Source organism: Temnothorax americanus, unplaced genomic scaffold, assembly GCF_048541705.1.
Source record: "Temnothorax americanus isolate GAGA-0224 unplaced genomic scaffold, ASM4854170v1 Scaffold1, whole genome shotgun sequence".
NCBI classification, from domain to species: domain Eukaryota; kingdom Metazoa; phylum Arthropoda; class Insecta; order Hymenoptera; family Formicidae; genus Temnothorax; species Temnothorax americanus.
The window spans coordinates 10,017,239-10,036,692 of NW_027509230.1; the positions used below are offsets into that span (position 1 = coordinate 10,017,239).

The window sequence follows — 19,454 nt, forward strand, 5'->3', positions numbered from 1 at the left end:
ACATGTACGTACCTATATTTAACTATTATTGTTGATGAAATTAATTACAATTCGATGTAATTAAGGTAAAAACAATGGAATAAATTATTGGATCCGCCAGTGCGTAGATAAAAATAAATCGGGGTCGGAAACGTCGTGAGACAAATAAATAGAACTTGGGTCGCCTCTAATCTCGAATTTATTTTTAATTAAGGTAATGTAATAAAAAAAATACTTTCTATAATTGATTAAAGCAATTTTACTGCTAACGATCGATTACGTTCGAAATGCATTGACTGAAGCCAAAACAACGAGCTCGTGTAATTGCGATTTGTTACGTGACCAACTATGGAGATGACCTCCACCTATGCACATTCGCGCAAATTGCGGACGATTACGCGCTTCCTATTGTATAATCATTAACGGAAACAAAGCCGAACATCATCGACGCTCCGCGCAACGGATGACAGCATTGACAGCGCGAGCGTCTGCTGTTTTCCGCGCATCCAGCATCCCGCAAATTCACGCCTCGTCGCGTCGCGGCGTCGTCGCGATTCACTCCGGCAACGTGACGTTTCGCGCCTAATCAACACGTTTCCATATGAACAATCGTTCACCTTGGATGACGAGGCGGCCGCCCAGCATCGGAGAAAAATGCGTTTACTTATATGTCGTTTCTCGTTCGGCAAACTTTTCTCACACCCGGCGGCCGGCGCGCGGCGTCGCGGCGGACGATAAAGCCAAAGCGGACGAGCACCGACAGCGATTTGGTCAGCGGAAGTGACACTGGCTATCCGGCCGGCTCCCGTCAGTCCCGTCGCCGTTGCGTCCGAGCGCGTGTGCGCGCGTGTCCACTATACGTCAACTCCTCGCCACGAGGAGGAATTGTCAATCAGCGCGCGCCTACGCGCTCGCGCTCGGCCGCTGCCGCGGCCGGTGCGCCTAGCCTCAGTGCATCTCGCCGCGGACGCGGACGCTTCTCGGCTAATCACCGGCGAGCATCGTCCTACGTCCGCGACCAGCGACTTGTCACACGCGACGTAAGACCCGATAATAAACATGATAATGAGTATATGTGCGGGTCGGATCTGTTGCGCGCGATCTCCCGAGTGTCTCTTTATTATGTAGAATTATAGAAAAACAAACCGCGCGCGGTAGCTTTAAGCCTGATGAGTAAAAACGTAAAACGTCGGATCGGTAATTTGTGAATTGTAAGGGGTTGGGATAATTAATTTGTAATTATAAGACATGAACATATTATGAATGGAGAGATATTTCGTATTCTGTTTTAATCTCCGAATTGATTGCGTGCGTAATGATGATTCGACTCATCATAAGCTCGAACATGGATTTTGGATTCTCGTAAAATTAACATCCCATTTTTTTTTAAATATTTCGGAGATATATTTTAAATTAATTATTTTATAAGCAATTATTTATATTGCGAGGAAATAGGAGGATATTCAGAATAAAAAGTGTGAATTAAGGACAGAAAAGTTCCGAGTTTGTAGAATTAAAAAAAGATATTAGAACGATTGTAAAATTCTGGCTCTCCCGCAAAAAAATATTTTTGTAAAAAATATAAATTACATTTTCGTTATATGAGAAAATCAGAATAATAACTTTATTATTTAAATCCAAATTACTTTAAATTGTAGTACTTTTTGACAGAAAAATATAGAGAAATGCGCACAATTTTCGAAAAGAAATATTAATCTACGAAAGTTTGAAAAATTTCTATCCAAAAATTGAAGAGTCGAGAACTTCGCATTTTTGCTCCAATCGCTTCGAGTCCAAAACTGTCCGTCTGTATTAGTTACGTTCAACAACAGAAAAAGCAGATCTGCGACTCTGTGCAACAATTTCCTGCTTGTCATTGACCCATAAAGCATATGCGTGAAGAAATCAATTACGTATAATAATAATATAGGTACAGAACATATAGCGTGCTTTATTTTTCATCCTGATATTAATCGATTTCTCCATGCATATATTTCACGCGGCTACGTAAACCCATCCTGGAATATCTGGATAGACTTGAATTGTCGGCACTCGTTGACCGATCAGCAGGTTTTCTCATAGTTTTTCCTATAAGCATACCCGAAGTACTCTCAATAAATGTAACGTGTCGCGCGAAGCATAAAGCAAGTATATAATATAACGAGAGAAAAAAAAGAACGCAAAAACTTGAAATTAATGTTATACTAACGTACGGCTCGTTTACAGGAAACGACGACGTGCGCCACGTGATGAGCGACGAGGCAGCCAATCAAACATTTTTCCGGAAAAGCAAAAGTAGTGATTGGCTGTCGTAACAGGTATCCCATTCTATCAACGCAACATTTACTCTGATTTATTTCCAAATGTGCAGCTTAGTTAGTTATAGACGAACCATACGGTATCCTATTAGACATGAATATTCATTTAAAAAAAAGAAATTGCAATTGGAAGATATAAGCACGGCTGTACTAGCATTGGCAGATGCCATGGATATATAGAAATAGTCAAATAGAGAGCTTCAAGTAGGAGAAAGGGGCGCCAAACAAGTCACGTAACACAACATTTTTACGCTTATTTTTAAAATTCAATAATAAAATACATTATAAAATTATATTTAATAGTAAAATAATTAAAAATTAATAACATATCGTTCCGATGTCGTTTTCACGCCGATAAACGACATCGGAACGATATGTTATTAATTTTTAAAAATTAATTACTATTAAATATAATTTTAATGATATTTATCGTGAAAACGACATCGAAGCGACGTCTTTTCGACGAATTTTTCACTGAGTTTACGACAATTAACGTTGGTATTTATTTTGTAAGTTGGCTGCAGACGCAATAAATAATAAATTTCATTATTTCCTACTCATAAATTGTGTTACTTCTTTCGTAAAAAGAGAATCCTACATTTATATAAATATAAATATTCCTCATGTTTATTTCTTTCTCGCGAGGGAGGCAAGACGGCGCGTGCGCGGCGTGCGCGAGTTTTTTGTCTCTCCTTCTCCCAAGTACTCCTAACCTAACCCCGACACTGGCCCGGCTGCACGAGTACGAGTTAAGGTTAAGTTGCAAAGAACTTAAACAGTTTACAGTCGAGAAGATACCTAAGATACATCGAGATGTATCTCATGTATTATTTGGACGACAAGGGAGATCGGGTGTACACTTTAGAGGTAACTTCTCAATCTTCATTTCTTCTAAATTATAATGGCAGCCGATCCCTCATAGCAGGGATCGCCTACGGCCAGCGTCGAAAACGAATAATAATAGCAGTACAAACGTTGGATGATGTAACATTAACCAGATGCGAGTTAAGAAACACGAGGTCGGAAGTGTGTATTGAACTCTGTATCCCTTTGCTTCAAAACTCTCCTCCTTTCAAACGGGGAATACGCGAAGGTCGGAATCGAATCCACTTTCGGTGGCTTCGGTTACTAATCGCACTCAAACGGAGCCACGTGTCATCCCGATGATTTCTCATGATACATTACATCGCAATATACATATAATAGATGATGACATGATGATAGATATATTTATATATCTATCTAATCTTTCTTAAATATAGATTCTGTGCATTATCATAGATCGTAATATGATTCTCTTTATGCTATTTTCCATTTTTTTTTTTTTTTTACAATCTCTTTGATTAACTTTTTTATATCTTTTCGCCTTTTTTGTAACAATTACTGAATTTTTACAGAAAATGGACCCCAACGGAAAGCCAACCTTATCTGCACATCCAGGTAAATTATTCTTATTACAGTAATTACATAAACCGCGTTCGCTTTGGGCGCTTTCGTGCTGAAAGCGTCAGTCTATCTTTATTGCTCATTGTAAATGAGCACGTGTTGCAAAAAGATGGAGTGATCCTTTCAGCACGAAAGCGTCCAAAGCGAACGCAATCGTAGATACCTTAGGACATTACAAAAGACTGATATTGAACATCTTTACAGCTCGTTTTTCCGTTGAAGATAAATACTCTAGACAAAGAATAACAATGAAAAGGAGACACGGTCTATTATTGACGCAACAACCACAACCGAGCTATTAGTTATATATAAAATCAGTAAGTAAATATTTGAAAATTTAAAATAACTATAAAAGGAAGTATATGATATTATAACACGATACAAATATGACAATTTATATCTTGTCGCAGAAAAAGGCGGTTCATTCAGTGTGGCATCCAGTATAATCTCGTATAATAGTTTTAACAAGAAATTATTTCCACTGAAAATCTATCCAATATGTAACTTAGTTATCAATTATTTTATGTATTGTCTATTCTATTAAGAGTAAATAAAATATTTACGCATTAACACTTACATTGTCGATACATATATTTACTGTACAAATTTCACTTACAGTTTATTATCTTCGCACATTATAAAAAATAAAAACTACTATAGTATACAGTATTTTCTGACTTGCAATATAATGGTTTCATTTGAAAAATCGTAACAAAATTACCTACTTGCAATCTTAGTTTATTATCAACAGCGTATTTGCTAATATCTACTAAATTAATACATATGGAAATATACACTATTATGTGTATAACAGAAATTTGAAATATAAAGCCGATATTGCGAGTTCCATTTATGACCATTGTCTTATAATTCTATTCTTAATTATTAACCTGTTGATATATGATTTATTTCATCTATTGATATTAAAAAATAATTTAGTATATACAGTAGCTTTTATATCACAATTAAAATTACATATCAAATGCAAGCATTTAATTACCAATGTTATTTAGAATAAAAAATAATTACGTTACTTTTAAGATGGTATGTGTGCATGGTTGATAGAATATACATAATATATTTTAAAATAAAACGTAATTTGAACATGGTTGTATGCTGTGTGAGAACAAATTTTATGCGGGGAAAAAATTGATTTTTTTCATTTTTATGATTTTTGAACACTACATGTCACATATGTGATGGTGTAAAATGTCAATGTCGTGTTTTACATATTCATGTAAAATGAATACAAATTTAACTTATTACTAATCGAAAAGAAAAGAACGGTATTTGTAGAGAAGTTCGATCTTATATTCAAGATCATTTTGGTGTCATGGGCAGTCTTAAGATTTCATCTAGTCAATAAATTGACCGTACAGCATCTCAAGATCGTACTTAAGACGATCTTGAATATAAGATCGGACTATGAATATCGACCTAATATACATTATTATATATTTGTATAAATGCAGTATATGTAACATTTGGCTTATGTTTATTTTTGCAGTATGTGTATTATGTGTATTACAACATAATTTTGAGTATTAAGTTATTTCAGAGTATTATGGACATTTTAATAATCGTTTGAATATTACACAAATAGTCTTCTTTATACAGGAAAAAATATATAAGTCTAAATTACAACTCGAGAAACATTAGACTGACTTGAATAACTGAATCTTTTAGTAAACGTTAGAAACATAAAAGAATAAAAATGAAATATATATAATGAAGTAATGAAATATATATTTTAGTTAACTTCTACTGGAATTTTTTGCGATATTTTAAGAACATATTATTATATCTCCTACAATATATGTGACATATACAATAAAATATTTGATTAATATATTTTATTAACTATGCATCTCCAACTTTTATACATATAAATATATTTGGTATAACATATTACTATCAAAATTATTATGTAAAAAAACCATTTGAATATACATATCTTAAACATAGAGGATCAACAAAGATAATAAATAGATAATATAAATGTATTACGTTACTTTGTAGAAATACTTTCTACAAAAACATTGGAATAATAAACATAATTTTGTATAAACCAATTTAAAGATATTTGCAACTTAATAAATATACCGATATGAATCAAGAGTATTTTATGGTTGTCTTACATTTACAAATAGAAAATCATAATATATTCTAAAAAAACATGGCAACACAAGAAAAATTTATCTGATAATATCCAATTCTGACGAATAAACGCTAACAAATGTGATGTATTGTTCTTCCTCAGTAGATATATATTTTTTTGTTGAGATATAAATATTAATAAACGAACGCAATATATATTTTTACATAGCATTAAGTAAATTTCTAGTTTACGTATCAAAATTTCCATAAGGATTATTTTATGTTACAATTTAACAATCAGTAAAAATATGTAACATTTATTCACAAGCTTATGAGTATATATCGCTAACAAATATTTGTACAAATTTTACACATATTTTATATTTAAAAAATTCTTATATTGCCATCCTTCTTAAGATATTAAGATGGCATAAAATATTTTTTTTAACGAAAAAAGAGACAGAGCAAACAGGATTCATATAGAGTAATAAATTGTAAATGAATGTGGAAGAGAAAAGGAAAGAAAACATTATCGTATGCATAATGTATAAAACGACAAAAGTATATAAGTATATAATTTAGGACACGGATAGCATACTTCCTTTACATTTATCATAACTGAATTATTAAGAATCGTGGAGAAATAGAATATTTTTAGTATTATTTTCAATATAACGTAGCTATTTCATATTATTGCAATAACACGATTACTTTCTGATGAAATGTAGTTTGAATTGAACTATAAAACGTAATAATTATGTACATTAAATACAATGTTTCAATACAAAATATATATTTAGTAGAAGCTAGAAGCTTTAGAATTCGTAATTTTTAAATTAAGACTTTTTATGGCATCATTAACATAATTATTAATAAAAAAATTCAAATTTTTTTGAAAGATGAATGGCTTTGGTAATAGAGAATTGAAGTAAATTGTAAATCTTATAGAAATAAAAATAAATATTAAACTATTATATCCAATGCCGATTTGCTTATTTCAAAATATTAATTCATATAATATAACATAATCCTTATCTATTATATGAATTTAAAATGCAATATTTACATAATTGTTCATTTTGATACACAAAAAACAACTTGCGATTATTTTCTAAAGTTCTTCCTAATTAAAGATGTTCATGACCTGTGTTACACGAAATCAAAGAACATATACATGTCTTCAACAACAATTTATACATCTTTAATTCGATTCTGATGGAGCTGCTGGCAGAACATGCACCTGTTGTGCTTTACTGGCATTATACACTTGTCCCGGACTAAATGGCTCTAATCGAGGACCAGATCCTAAATCATTTTTATTACGGACGATATCTTAAAATGGAAACAAATAAAACAGTTACAGAAATTTATACAACTCAGAGGCAAACGTAATATCTTTTTCTTTCAAAAATTATAGCAAATATCTACAATAAAAATTTGATGAATTTGTTCATAAATCAAATAAAACGTACACATATGTAGACAAAATGCTTAAACTTACCATTTTTCGATTCTGTTGCGGGTATGTATCGAGATAATCTAACAACAGGGAGAGGCAAATAACCACTTGTCAGAGGCATCACATCTAATGTGACGCTTTGTTTCTCTACTATTTCTAACGATACAATGCCTGCTGTCCGACCACACACCGCCCACATAGTTTGGTCCGCCAGAACCTCATACATTAACTGTGGAGGAGGATTTGGACTAAGACTAGGCATGCGCATCACTGTAAGACACAAGTGGCACATACTACCAGCACGACAAAACTCTCCTCCACCACCACTTGTTTCAACTTTCGAGGATACTGTGAATAAAGTCTGGAAAGCATCGTTATAAACAAATTAACGTTTTATACTGTCAATATATACATAATGCACAGTGTAATGCAATTTTTACAAGTGACCATAGTGATCCTACATTATTACAGGTTCATCATTAATCCGCAACTTCTCATTTAAAGTAAATAAAATATTTAGATAGATATATATAACATAATTATATATATATATATATATATATATATATATATATTAATTAATAATGAATAGTTGTTCTTACCACATAATCTGTAATATCAAAGTTGCATCTGTAAACACTACATGCTTTCTCAATTCTCTCTAGATTATGTATATGTAGTGGATCATCGTCAACATGCGTATTACTTAATTCTTCAGTATCATTGACCGATATATATTTTACACGAAAGTCAGTCTTTATTGGTATCGTGGATTTCTCATCTTTTCCGATCTCAAGTTCCCACATAAAAGAAACGTTCATTCCATTGCCTATCACTAATTTTTGACCCGCGACAGGATTTAAACTTTTAAAGTTAACGTCTATTGACGAAATTGTCATTAATTCAGGTTCAGTTAATTGTAGAAGTTGACTTGTCAAGCCAGTCACGACAATTTGAATGAATTTTCTTTGTTTTGCTGTATGAAGTTTCATACTTGACATCAATGGTGGACCAAAATGCAACGATATACTTTCTTCCGAACCCCATGGACATTGTATATTCAACTAAAAAAAAAAAAAAAAAAAAGTTAAATTATAATATTCATTGTGCAAGAAATAGAATAATAAAATTACAAGTGTTAAATACTTTATGTTCCATAGATGAAGCATCCTTCTTTGGTGGTAATTCAGCTAAGATCTTTAACTGCACTCTTATGGTTTGAAATGGTTCGCACGTTGGCAGTGGTATCTCTAACTCCTTCACCATTACTTTTTCAACACTTTGTGATTGCACTGTCAATCCGCGTGATGTGCGTAATTTTAACTTCATTTCTTCGATTATCTTTGTACTTCCGCTCGAAATAACTAATTCAATATCTTGAATAAGACCTGCCAGTAAATCTCTGCCACAATTTACGGATATCGTTGGCTGCGTCTTTGCTACTTCGTAACATAATCGTGGATTCAGTATGGACGATAAAAACTCTAATTTTTCTTCTATCACCAATGATAATTGGCTAACTTTGTATAAACCCGGTTGATTTACTCGCCTTGTTAAGACAAATGTATTTATACCGGGTTTCATAACAAATTCATCACAGGAGAGCGCTTTGCTAAAATCACCCTTTGTATTGATTGAAGGTTTTCTATGCTTCGCACTGTCTGAACGTCTCACGAGCGGTTTCATATTTTTATTAATAACACTAGCAGCACCAAGACTCCTATCTTCCTTGTAATCCAAATAAGAATATATTTGCAAACGTAATAAACTGAGATCAAGTAGTTTCATATCTTCTAATGTGCACTTTGACAACCTAAAATAGAACAAAACTGAACAAAAATTCAACACGTAGGAAATAGAAGATATACAATGAGCACTATTGTAAATATATGATATTAGAATACTAATATAAATAATATAAGTTCTTTTTTACAATTTATTCTTTTTGCCATAGTATTAAAAATTATATATATATATATATACAGATTTTTTTATAAATAAAAATAATTACAATTTTATTTATTAATACTTACAATTGTACTGGAGGCTCAACAGATGATTTTAGTCCTTTTTTCTTATTAGATATGGATGGCTTTTGTATCTCCTCTACAGAAATAGCAGCGCTAGTACATCTTACTTCCCGAGGAAACAAACTCTGTACACTGATTTCGACGTTAACTACACAGTCTTGTACTATCTTATCCATTACTTTAGCTTCCATACTGAGTATTGTAAAAGCACATCCGAGTTCCGCGAGTAATGGTTGAGGTGAAGAGATCATTTTCATATATCCTAACATTTCTTCCAAATATGTATTGCGTACAGTTATATGCAAAAGACTTGCGCTAGCTACTGCCGCGCACACTTTAGTATATTTCTCGACGTCGTCCATTCGTTTGTAACACTCGGCTAGCTCCAACTGCGTTTGCACAGCCAAGTGATTCCATCCTTCGTCCATATAAGTTTTCAAAGCGTCAGATAAAAACGCGACCGCTTTCTGATTTTCTCCGAGTTCGCTGTAGAATCGTGCCAATTCTTTCCCGATTAATCTAGCTGATCGAATACGGCCGACATGCTTGTATGTGCCCATAGCTAATTCTGCATGCTCCAGATACTGTTTCTTGAACGCTTCTTTGGATGATAGTGCCTCTTTTAACTTGTCTGTAGGAGTTAACTTTCCTTCTACCTGTGGCTCCGAATCTCCTATACCTGCTATAAGATACACAACTGTGTGCAACTGTTCACTAGTCGGTTCACTTCCCGGCATTAGGCCGCACAATTTTCCTAAGCTTCCTAACTAAAAAGAAAAAAAAGCATATAATGCGATATATAGAAAGATATACCATAAAATAATCAGTGTCAACTAAATAAATTACCTTATCTCTTGCAAGTGCCCACAAGCTAGCTGTATGTAAAGAGCACAAGTCCAATTGTTGATTGTTATCAATATTGATGGTGGACAATTGACAAGCTTGCAAAACCTCTAACGCACAGAGGAATGACCAGCATTCTACAGAGCCTTCAGGTTTCTGTACTTCTAAGATTCTCAGTTCGCTCAATGTGTTATGGACAAATGATAAGCACCTTTGTGCAACCTGTCAAAAATAATATCCAATTTCGAAATATGTACGAATTACGGCAATTATACAAAGCCATTAATCATCAATAACTGTTCAATTCATACAAACCTCCCAAGGTTTATTAAGCAGGAGTAGCATGGCACATTGTCTACTAAACAAGTAACTCCTAAGATCTAATAAAGATGCCTTACATTCAGCTAAAAGAAATCTTAGATGATGGTTTGTACCGTTATTTAAATTCACACCTCCCCAATTGTTGAGAGGCGTTTGAAACAGACTTAACCATCCTGGAGTATCTATGAACAATTTATCTACATTTAGGTTTTCACTTTGTATCTCAATATCCGTTCTCATTTGATATCGTATACTTTTAATACAAGCTAGAATTTAAAGGTTTACAATACCTCCTACATTAGAATTGAGCACAAACTGTGTAAAGAGAGCGTCTAGTTCATCATACTGCACCAATGCCTCGTCGTACAAACCTAGCATTTGCAATGCAAATGCCAGTTCTTCCTAAAATGCCAATTCAACTTTGTAAAAGGAAAGATATAAGTTTCAAGATTTTTAATATTAGGGAATTCAGAGAAGTGACGCATTGCTCTTGTGTGAGAGTAGTTGACTCGTAGTCGGTGAGTCTCGGGTTCGTAATCCCGACCAATGTATGCTAGGTTTATTTATTTATTTAAAAGACTGATTAAAAAGTTAAAGATATTATGAAAGATTATGAATAAAAAAAATATAAGATAACTCGTTTCAGGAGTATTTCAATCAAAGTGATAAGAATTTATAAGGAGAGTTATATTACCTGTAGAAGAAAATAATGGCAGAAGTTCCAAGTAGGATTGTTCCGCCTTTCTCTCTGTTCTCGTATAATATCTTCAAAACGCGACAGAGTTCTGTCATACGCAGTCAACATCAAATGACGAATGCGAGTTATCAAGCCTCTCCATGATTCCGCGGAACGAGATTCAGATTTAATTGGATTAATTATAGCAAAACATCTGTCAATTATAGACACAGTTTATGGATATAACTACATCATTTCCTTATTATAATGCAAGATTAAAGCCCCTTGCACAGTGCTAGGCAATAAGCAATAGGAACAGGGAATAGAAATCAGAAATCATGTATAAACGCAGAATAAACAGTGACACAGGCAATAGACACAGAGTTTCCGTCACGTTGGAAATTCTGTGCCTATTGCCTGTTGCCAACCAATCATAGCATTCGAATTTTTTAGATTGTAAATAACGATTTTTTTTTGTTATTTCCCGTTTCTATTGCCCGTTGCCTGGCATTCTGCAAGCGGCTTAAATGTAAAGGGTTATATTACCTGTCGCCATTCTTGGCAGCAAAGTCACTTCGTATTTTATCTAAGACGGTAGTCCTGGGCAATAGCTTATTGGCCTTCTTTACATCATACGTTTCTACCATTACAATCATCCAATCTTGAATGTGATATAAATTCAATATCTTTAACCAGGCATCAATATCATCTCTGATACTAGTCTTATAAGTATCAACATCCTACAAGAATACATGATACAAAAGTTTATTGTTGCTAAATTATTAGGAATATTAATGCATCTAGATACACGTCAAATAAATAGATAATTCTAAAATTGCACAACATTATTGATAACTTTGTCCAATACAGTATCTCATATAGATGAAAGAAATAACATCTTGTATAAAGAAATGTATCATGTGTGACAAAAAACTGAAACTAGAACGGCATATCTTTATGGGACTTACAGAACATTCCGTCCAATAAATATGAAAGATTGGTTGCTTTATGAGATGCCAATCTTTGTCAGTGGGCAAAATATCCCTGGAAAATGGCACAAAGGTAGCCCCAAGTTTGACTTGCTTAATCGGCCTGCTGAACGACCTGCGCCATTCCACCGCATCTGCAGGTATAGCTTGGAGTAAATTCTTTTCCAACGTGGAAAACAAATTTTCATCTCCGGCACCTGTATCGGCGTACAAAAATTATCATATTCCAATCCCGTGTCGCACGCTTTGAAGAATAAGGCAGCGCATTTGCCTAGGTCAGAGTAACATCCCGCACCCATTGGATTACTCATTTGTGTTATAAGAAACCTTATAAGAAAGGACTGCAAAGTATCCACCTCGTACGTTTGCCACACAAATTTAGATTAAATTCACATGACACCGGTAGCAAGGTGGAGAAAGGGAATCAGGCAAAATCCTGGATTATCTAAAACAATCCGCGTTACATGTTTCCCCGACAAAAACATCGAGTCAACATATGTTCCAATCAAGAAACATCTCGGGGAATCGAGATGCGCGTTATTCGGTGCCGCGAATAATTTTATCCGGACACCCGACCGTCTCGGTGTGCGACAGACGGGCAAGAGGAAGAAACGCGAGACGTCACGAGGATTGACAGACGGACGGAGCGCGGGGCGTCGAGGACGGTGTCCGAACGACGGCCGTGTTATCGCTCCGGGATGGGGGGAGGGGGGAGGCGGCGGTCAGGGAACTCACAGGTGACGATCGGTCTGCTGTCCACGGTAGCGGCCGCCTTGCGTGCCTCGCCAGCCACGGACGATCCCCCATTGCAGTTCATCGTTTCTGAGGACTGGCGGTGCGCCTCGCGAGCTCGCTGCTCCCGATCGGGCCCACGGTCATAACTCCTCGTTCTCGTCCCTCTCTCGCCGGCGCGCATAGGAAACCCTCTGCCCCTCGGCGGAGGGGGGGTCGCTCGCCGATCCGGGTCTCGCCGAGCCCGGAACACCACCGGGCGACTCTCGCTGAACGTTCAGAGGCAGTCGGGAGACGAGCCGAGCATCCTTCGCCGAGCACTCTCGAGCTCCATTGAGGTTGGGATCCTTACCACAGTATATACAGTAGCGCAACTCTCCTGATTTCTTGTTGTCTAAAATGGAGTGCGCATGCGCGAAATAAGTAAGCGCCCACTAACACCATCTGAATGTCGTTCTCTGAACTTCTTTCTCAATTGCTCTTCCCTGGTAACCATATCCGATAGAAAACGATTAAAAACGGCTATATCTGTATCGTTTTTAATCGTATCTTATCGGTTCTATCGTTGCATATTTAGAAGACAGATAAAACATTAATCGAATCGAATCGGTTTCTATCGTTTTAGGTCCGAATAAGAAAATAACTATACAAATTTTATAGTTATGAATCGTTTTCTATATGTACAATTATTGCCCATCTGAATCAATCGTATATACACGATATAATATGTATCGTTATTTATGGTAATAATTTTACCGTATGCATTAATACGGATATATAAGAATAAAATGATAGACATCTTATCGATATTTATATGACTTAACCGAACCGATACATCTATCGTTTCTTATCAGGATTTTCTGACATACAACTTATCATCTTCTTTATGGCAGCAAATCGGTTCGTTTTCTATCGTATATTAATAATATAAATTGAATCGTTTGAAAACCTTCTACTTTGTATATGTTTGTATAAAGTTAAAACGATAGACATCTCATCGATATTTATACGATTTAACCGAACCGATACATCTATCGTTTCTTATCAGGATTTTCCGACATACAACTTATCATTTTTTGTACGGCAGCAAATCGGTTCGTTTTCTATCGTATATTAATGATATAAATTGAATCGTTTGAAAACCTTCTACTTTGCATATGTTTTTATAAGGTTAAAACGATAGACATCTCGTCGATATTTATACGACTTAACCGAACCGACACATCTATCGTTTCTTATCAGGATTTTCCGACATACAACTTATCATCTTCGAAAGCAAAGTTCGTCGAAGTATTTTTATGTGTGTGTGTGTGTGTGTGTGTGTGTGTGTGTGTGCGTGTGCGTGTGCGTGTGCGTGTGCGTGTGCGTGTGCGTGCGCGTGCGCGTGCGCGTGCGCGTGCGCGTGCGCGTGCGCGTGCGTGTGCGTGTGCGTGTGCGTGTGCGTGTGTGTGTGTGTGTGTGTGTGTGTGTGTGTGTGTGTGTGTGTGTGTGTGTGTGTGTGTGTGTGTGTGTGTGATTTGTTATTAAGATTAAAATAATAAAATATTTTATTTGTATTTTAGTGCAATTTTAAATAAGACGTTTCTAATGTAAATGTTGTTTTTATTTCTCTAATAACCGTGAAAATTTTGGCCCTTGGCTTCCTGGTGCTGTTGTCGCAAAGGTGGAAGCTTAATTATTTCAAAAAAAAATGCAGTTCTTTCTTTATCATAGAAAGATCTCTGATACGGTTTATTTTTCTTTTACACGGTTATAATCCGGTGGCATGCAGAGTAGCAAACATCTAAAGATGTTCTGACTGATATATAGCTGAGAAATTTCAAATTTTTCCAATTTTTTTCTGACAGGGCATCGTAAATAAACGGTTCACTATTAACCATATTAAAAAGACAATTATAGCTACTTTAATACCATTAAAAATTATAGAAACCGATGCACCACTAATAAGAAATTTAGGATGCAAGCCCATGTGTATTGTATCGAGAATTTCTTTTAGAGTATCGTGATTAAACGAAACTTCAATTATGTTAAAAACTGATTGAGACCGATATAAAGGTAATAAGAAATTTCCGATAGAATCCCAAGTATTTTGCAACGTGAGTTTCTGATAAAATACCGTAAATAAATGATTCACTAATTATATTAAAAACGATAGAAACTGATATATAGCTGATAAGATATTTACAATAGGATTCCAAGTATTTTGTAACGTGAGTTTCTGATAGAATACCGTAAATAAACGATTCACTAACCATATTAAAAACGATAAAAACTGATGTATAGCTGATAAGACATTTACGATAGGATCCCAAGTATTTTGTAACGTGAGTTTCTGATAGAGTACCGTAAATAAACGATTCACTAACCGTATTAAAAACGATAAGAAATTTTTTTATCGTTTTCTATCGGAGATGGTTACCAGGGTTCCTTTCTCCGTTCTGCTCTGCTCCCTCTCAGAATTTAAATGGTCAGTTAAGTAAATGCCTATCTGTATTGGAACAGAAATTTGGAGAGAATTAGCTCAATTACCCACTGAATGCTATTGAGAGCTGTTAGAAGTGTTTGAAAAACTCTGAATAACTACGTTTGTGATGAAAGTGAAAAGAGTTTAGGAGTATAAAGTGGTTACCTACCTCAGAAGGTAGGATAATTATTCCTAATCATTGTACTTAAAATCAGTCATGCTTAAATTAAGAATATCGTTTAACTATTTATCTTGTGAAACTAACTCTGTGATACTCTAATATCTAGAAAAAATTGCTGCTTGATTTTGTACGTTGTCTACGAACGGTTACATTTCTGAAATACTTATTAAAATGCAAATTTCTGGCTGAAACAGACGTCAGATAATTCAGATATCGACTTCACAAAAGATAGTGGTGTCGATTTTGAAATGTCCAGCATGCATTCCACAATACAATACAATTTGTAAGTTATCATATAACAGCGTTTCATGATTTAATTCAGAATTTATATTAAAAGTAATGATTTTTTTCTTGTAGGGAAGGCTCATAGTTGAAACTATAATACTTCCACCGTTTGAATTTTTAGTAAATTGCGGATAAAGATAACATATTCTCTCAGCAACATATTTATCTAAAAAGATACAAGTACGTTATTATACCATCTTACTTACAAAAAATTAATACGTCATTTAATATTAATGTGGCATATTATCAAATATTTTATTTTAATTAATATTGTTGCGGAATTTTTTTATAGATATCTCGTTTCGATATAACAATAACAGCTAGTGCTCGGCGATGCACAAAATCTAAACGCAATACCGAGCGAGAAGGATTTCAAAATTTATATGATAGAAACAAAGCATGGAGATCCTCATCCAAACACGGGTATTTCACCTTTTTTTACGACAATAAAATCTAAAATGATTCTAGGCAAAAACCGCCAGTTTTTCATTGAAATGGGACGACCGACGAAAGTACATTTCTCTTTATCCCGGCTCAATCAACTTTATAACATACGGAATAAGGTAACTCAACAAAGAATGTATAACATATTCGTATATATTTTCAACAGTTCTAAATTATATCAATGTTCTAGGTATTATCGTGTTTTATTGATAACGACGTGTATACGTAAGTACCTACAGAGAAGAATGAAACTACGGATATGGATTCGCAAAATATAGCAGTGCCGACGAAATCGAGGAAATTCAGTGTACCTGATTTACATTTAAATACAAGACAGGTTGTATTATCCTTGAAGACTGACACCGGAGCAGAAATTATTATCAGTTTAGCATTAATATAGTGTATCTTATTTTTATTTTAGATGCGTAATTAAAAATCATTCGTTTACTTTATTTAATCTTTTAAATTAAATATTTTATAATTATAATTGTTTTCTTATAAGTATAATGTATAAAATATTATATTTTGCTTTTCGGTTGTTCAATATATGTTATATAACATTATATTTTCTAATAATTTACTTCAATACATTTATATTATTCAATCTGCAATCACATTTATATAATTTTATTTTTTCTCATTTTTGAATTTTTTTCCTTATTTTTAATAGATACATAATAAATATTTATTTTCATTATTTTTATTAAATTTAGATTAATTTCATGTAAAAGTGGAGTGAGAGCGGAGAAAGGAAGAGCAATTGAGAAAGAAGTTCAGAGAAAGACGTTGGGCGCGTAAAACCGCTCAATAGCACGTGATTGGCTCTTATACTTTTAGATCCAACGAATCAGCGTAGCGTGTCGATAAGACGACACTTAACAGTTGTGTCTGCCTGAACGTGGCCGTTCAGTTGGTGCTAGTGGGCGCTTACTTATTTCGCGCATGCGCACTCCATTTTGGACAACACTAACATCAAAGGCGCCGACAGAGAGTTGCGCTACTGTATATACTGTGTCCTTACTACGTCCTGTTCCCTACACCCCTGGCCCCTGCAGCCGCGCTGACTTACACCTTCCGCACTTGAAAGCGCGAGAGACGGTGCCGATCGCGCGTCGACGAGAGAAAGAGGAGGATAGAGGTGTCCGGGTGTCCCGGAAAGTGCAATTGCGAGGAATAGATATTCCCATTCCGCGCGTTGTGATCGATCAGGTGCCGTTTCGTATCGATTCGCGGAAAATCGGGGATCTCGATACATCGTGTCGTCGTTCTTCAGCGCCTTCGATTCGTGTCAATTCGTGAATTCATGTTTGTTATGCGTCTACCGTAAACGAGGTTCGCTTTGTCGTTTCACGTTTGTAGCACCTCTCGTTTCTCCTTTTTTCTCTCCAAGTCTAATTGTGTATCTGTTTCATTTTAGGTGCAAATTTTGTTCGTTTCACTCGAGTGGAGTACTTAACGACGCAATTTGTTTTGTCTGAAGATAAGACCGTGTCTGAGATATTCTTGAAAACCGATCGTCGAACTGTGCGATCGCGATGATGTTGGTGCCGTTTGAATCAAGCGTGAAATACGTTCTTCACGATATCTTTTAGTTTATTGCGAAGATATTTTCCTGCATCGATTTTCAGCGTCACGTTACGTTGCGAATTCGTTTCAACTCCCGAGATTTTTCCAATTCTTTCTCCAATTTTGCAAAAGTTTTCAGACATGTACATACACACAGTTCTCGTAATATAACGAATTTCGCGTAACCTCTCGCTACGCCGGTTTTGTGCAGAGCGATTGTCCTGTTTTAAAAAATTTGACAACGAAAAAATATGTCTACGAGTAAGATACCTGGCGAGGTGGTCCCGTCGAAGAAGGAAAGTCAAGGCTACGTCGATGATTTAGGGAAGAAAGAGAGGTTTCAGTTGGAAGAGCTTTTAGAAAGGCAGAAAAAAATTCTTGCCAATAAGTAGGTAGGGCGTAAACTGTTGCATCCCAACATTTCAACTCGATCCTAAATCATCGCGTTTTTTTTCAGAAAGTTTATCTCGAGGCTTCCCGACAAAGGAGAGAAAATTATAAGTTTCCACGATAAGATACTGAAGGAGCTCGAACGTAGGAAGGAAGTGGAAGAGACGGCTAATTTGTTGTCGCGGCTTAACATAGCATCCGAAGGCAAAGCGGCCATGAGCAAATTGGAATGGACGGGAAAATATAATGATAAGGATGACGAAGATACGACAAAGGTTGTTGAGCTGGACAGCGACGACGAGGAAGACCCATTGAAGATCCTAGCTCAGGTTGATGGATCTCGCGTGAAATATCGATAATAGCTCTAATTTATGTTATAATGATCTATTATGTTCTAACAGCCTACAGGAACTGGTGTTCACAATAAGAAAATTATACACTTGGCACCTGAAGCAAGCCTCGTCAAACCAGAAGATATAGCAGAGATTGAAACCTTCAAAACAGATTCTTTAGAAGTGAAACACGTGAACTATATTATCGACAAAGTAGAGAAGACACGGGAAATGAATAAAAGGGAGCCGTTTAAGCCATATAAAACGACCAAGAGCAACGTGCATGATCCAATGAAGGAAAAGCAAAGAAAGTTGCATAAAAATTGGGAGGTCACCGCAGCTACACCGCCTCTTATAGTTGGCGGAGCAGCCAAGGTTTTGAGCTTGAATGAATCCTTAAAATTGCAGAAAGAACAAACTGGAAAATTACAGGTATTTAGCACATTTCCGATATCTTTTTATTTCTTTCAGAAAAGTATTCTCTCCGTTATACTACCATTAGAAATATATTTTCAATTAATTTCAAATATTTTAATATTTTGCAGGAAATTCAAGCGAAACGTGCAGTGGAACGTCTAGCTTCTCAAATAGAACTACCTGGTACTAATCGAAATTTTGATAATTACCGTTCAAAATATACAAACGGCTTACTTTCCTCGTCTTCTTCCTCCGATAATGAAGAAGAGCACGAAGTGAACGACGAGGAAGACGACGATAGAGGCGGAACAGTTGTGTTTACTGTGGATTCTATAGAGAGTTAACATAGACCGTTATGTTGTGATGTTGTGTGTGCGCATACAAAAAATGTTTAGCTTTAAAAATATTTATTTTTACTTCAATAAAATTATTTTCATTATACGATTCTTTATATACTTCAATTTTCAATCACTTAATTATATTTC

At 35.2% G+C, this 19,454-nt stretch overlaps 4 protein-coding genes and 2 long non-coding RNA genes across 14 annotated transcripts in view; 3 read left to right on the plus strand and 3 right to left on the minus strand.

The window, feature by feature from the left end:
* The window catches only part of LOC143904254 (dystrophin, isoforms A/C/F/G/H), a 483,734-nt gene extending 482,648 nt beyond the window's left edge, over positions 1-1,086 (minus strand). For 3 of the 6 annotated variants that reach the window (XM_077418912.1, XM_077419080.1, XM_077418996.1), the window contains exon 1: positions 597-1,086. The gene's annotated coding sequence lies outside the window, so the exon portion shown is untranslated. The remainder of the gene's footprint in view (positions 1-596) is intronic. The other 3 variants (XM_077419156.1, XM_077418830.1, XM_077419233.1) reach the window with 2 other exon arrangements.
* Nop10 (Nop10 ribonucleoprotein) overlaps positions 1-4,060 on the plus strand; it is a 43,589-nt gene extending 39,529 nt beyond the window's left edge. The window contains exons 1-3 of one of the 3 annotated variants that reach the window (XM_077421075.1): positions 2,995-3,164; positions 3,695-3,737; positions 3,948-4,060. In XM_077421075.1, the coding sequence (XP_077277201.1) occupies positions 3,111-3,164; positions 3,695-3,737; positions 3,948-4,045 (195 nt within the window). In that variant the 5' untranslated portion in view covers positions 2,995-3,110 and the 3' untranslated portion in view covers positions 4,046-4,060. Of the gene's footprint in view, positions 1-2,205; positions 2,597-2,994; positions 3,165-3,694; positions 3,738-3,947 lie in introns of those variants that run through there. The other 2 variants (XM_077421004.1, XM_077420934.1) reach the window with 2 other exon arrangements.
* Positions 2,188-3,686, minus strand: LOC143905726 (uncharacterized). The gene is made up of 2 exons (XR_013259311.1): positions 3,272-3,686; positions 2,188-2,382 (listed from the first exon to the last, which is right to left on the minus strand). It is a non-coding gene; the product is annotated as an uncharacterized LOC143905726 (long non-coding RNA).
* An 893-nt stretch (positions 4,061-4,953) lies between the features above and the next one.
* Positions 4,954-13,239, minus strand: Sidl (SIDL trafficking protein particle complex subunit 10). The gene is made up of 12 exons (XM_077419496.1): positions 12,894-13,239; positions 12,138-12,355; positions 11,716-11,909; positions 11,188-11,383; positions 10,784-10,895; positions 10,488-10,675; positions 10,176-10,394; positions 9,333-10,096; positions 8,446-9,112; positions 7,902-8,363; positions 7,342-7,660; positions 4,954-7,172 (listed from the first exon to the last, which is right to left on the minus strand). Exons 1-12 carry the CDS (start codon positions 13,072-13,074, stop codon positions 7,042-7,044), a joined length of 3,651 nt encoding a protein of 1,216 aa, XP_077275622.1. The 5' UTR covers positions 13,075-13,239; the 3' UTR covers positions 4,954-7,041.
* Positions 13,240-13,241: 2 nt separating this feature from the next.
* Positions 13,242-16,667, plus strand: LOC143905684 (uncharacterized). Its single transcript, XR_013259293.1, has 4 exons — positions 13,242-15,818; positions 15,893-16,000; positions 16,113-16,383; positions 16,455-16,667. It is a non-coding gene; the product is annotated as an uncharacterized LOC143905684 (long non-coding RNA).
* Positions 16,668-17,298: 631 nt separating this feature from the next.
* Positions 17,299-19,410, plus strand: Polr2m (RNA polymerase II subunit M). Of its 2 annotated transcripts, XM_077426290.1 has the most exons (5): positions 17,299-17,596; positions 17,682-18,218; positions 18,288-18,549; positions 18,622-18,984; positions 19,098-19,410. In XM_077426290.1, the coding sequence occupies exons 2-5, from the start codon at positions 18,082-18,084 to the stop codon at positions 19,311-19,313; spliced, it is 978 nt and encodes a 325-aa protein (XP_077282416.1). In that variant the 5' UTR covers positions 17,299-17,596; positions 17,682-18,081; the 3' UTR covers positions 19,314-19,410. The 2 variants fall into 2 exon arrangements, with proteins under 2 accessions (XP_077282416.1, XP_077282424.1); XM_077426298.1 differs by lacking the exon at positions 17,299-17,596 and having other exon boundaries at positions 17,603-18,218.
* Positions 19,411-19,454: the final 44 nt, after the last annotated feature.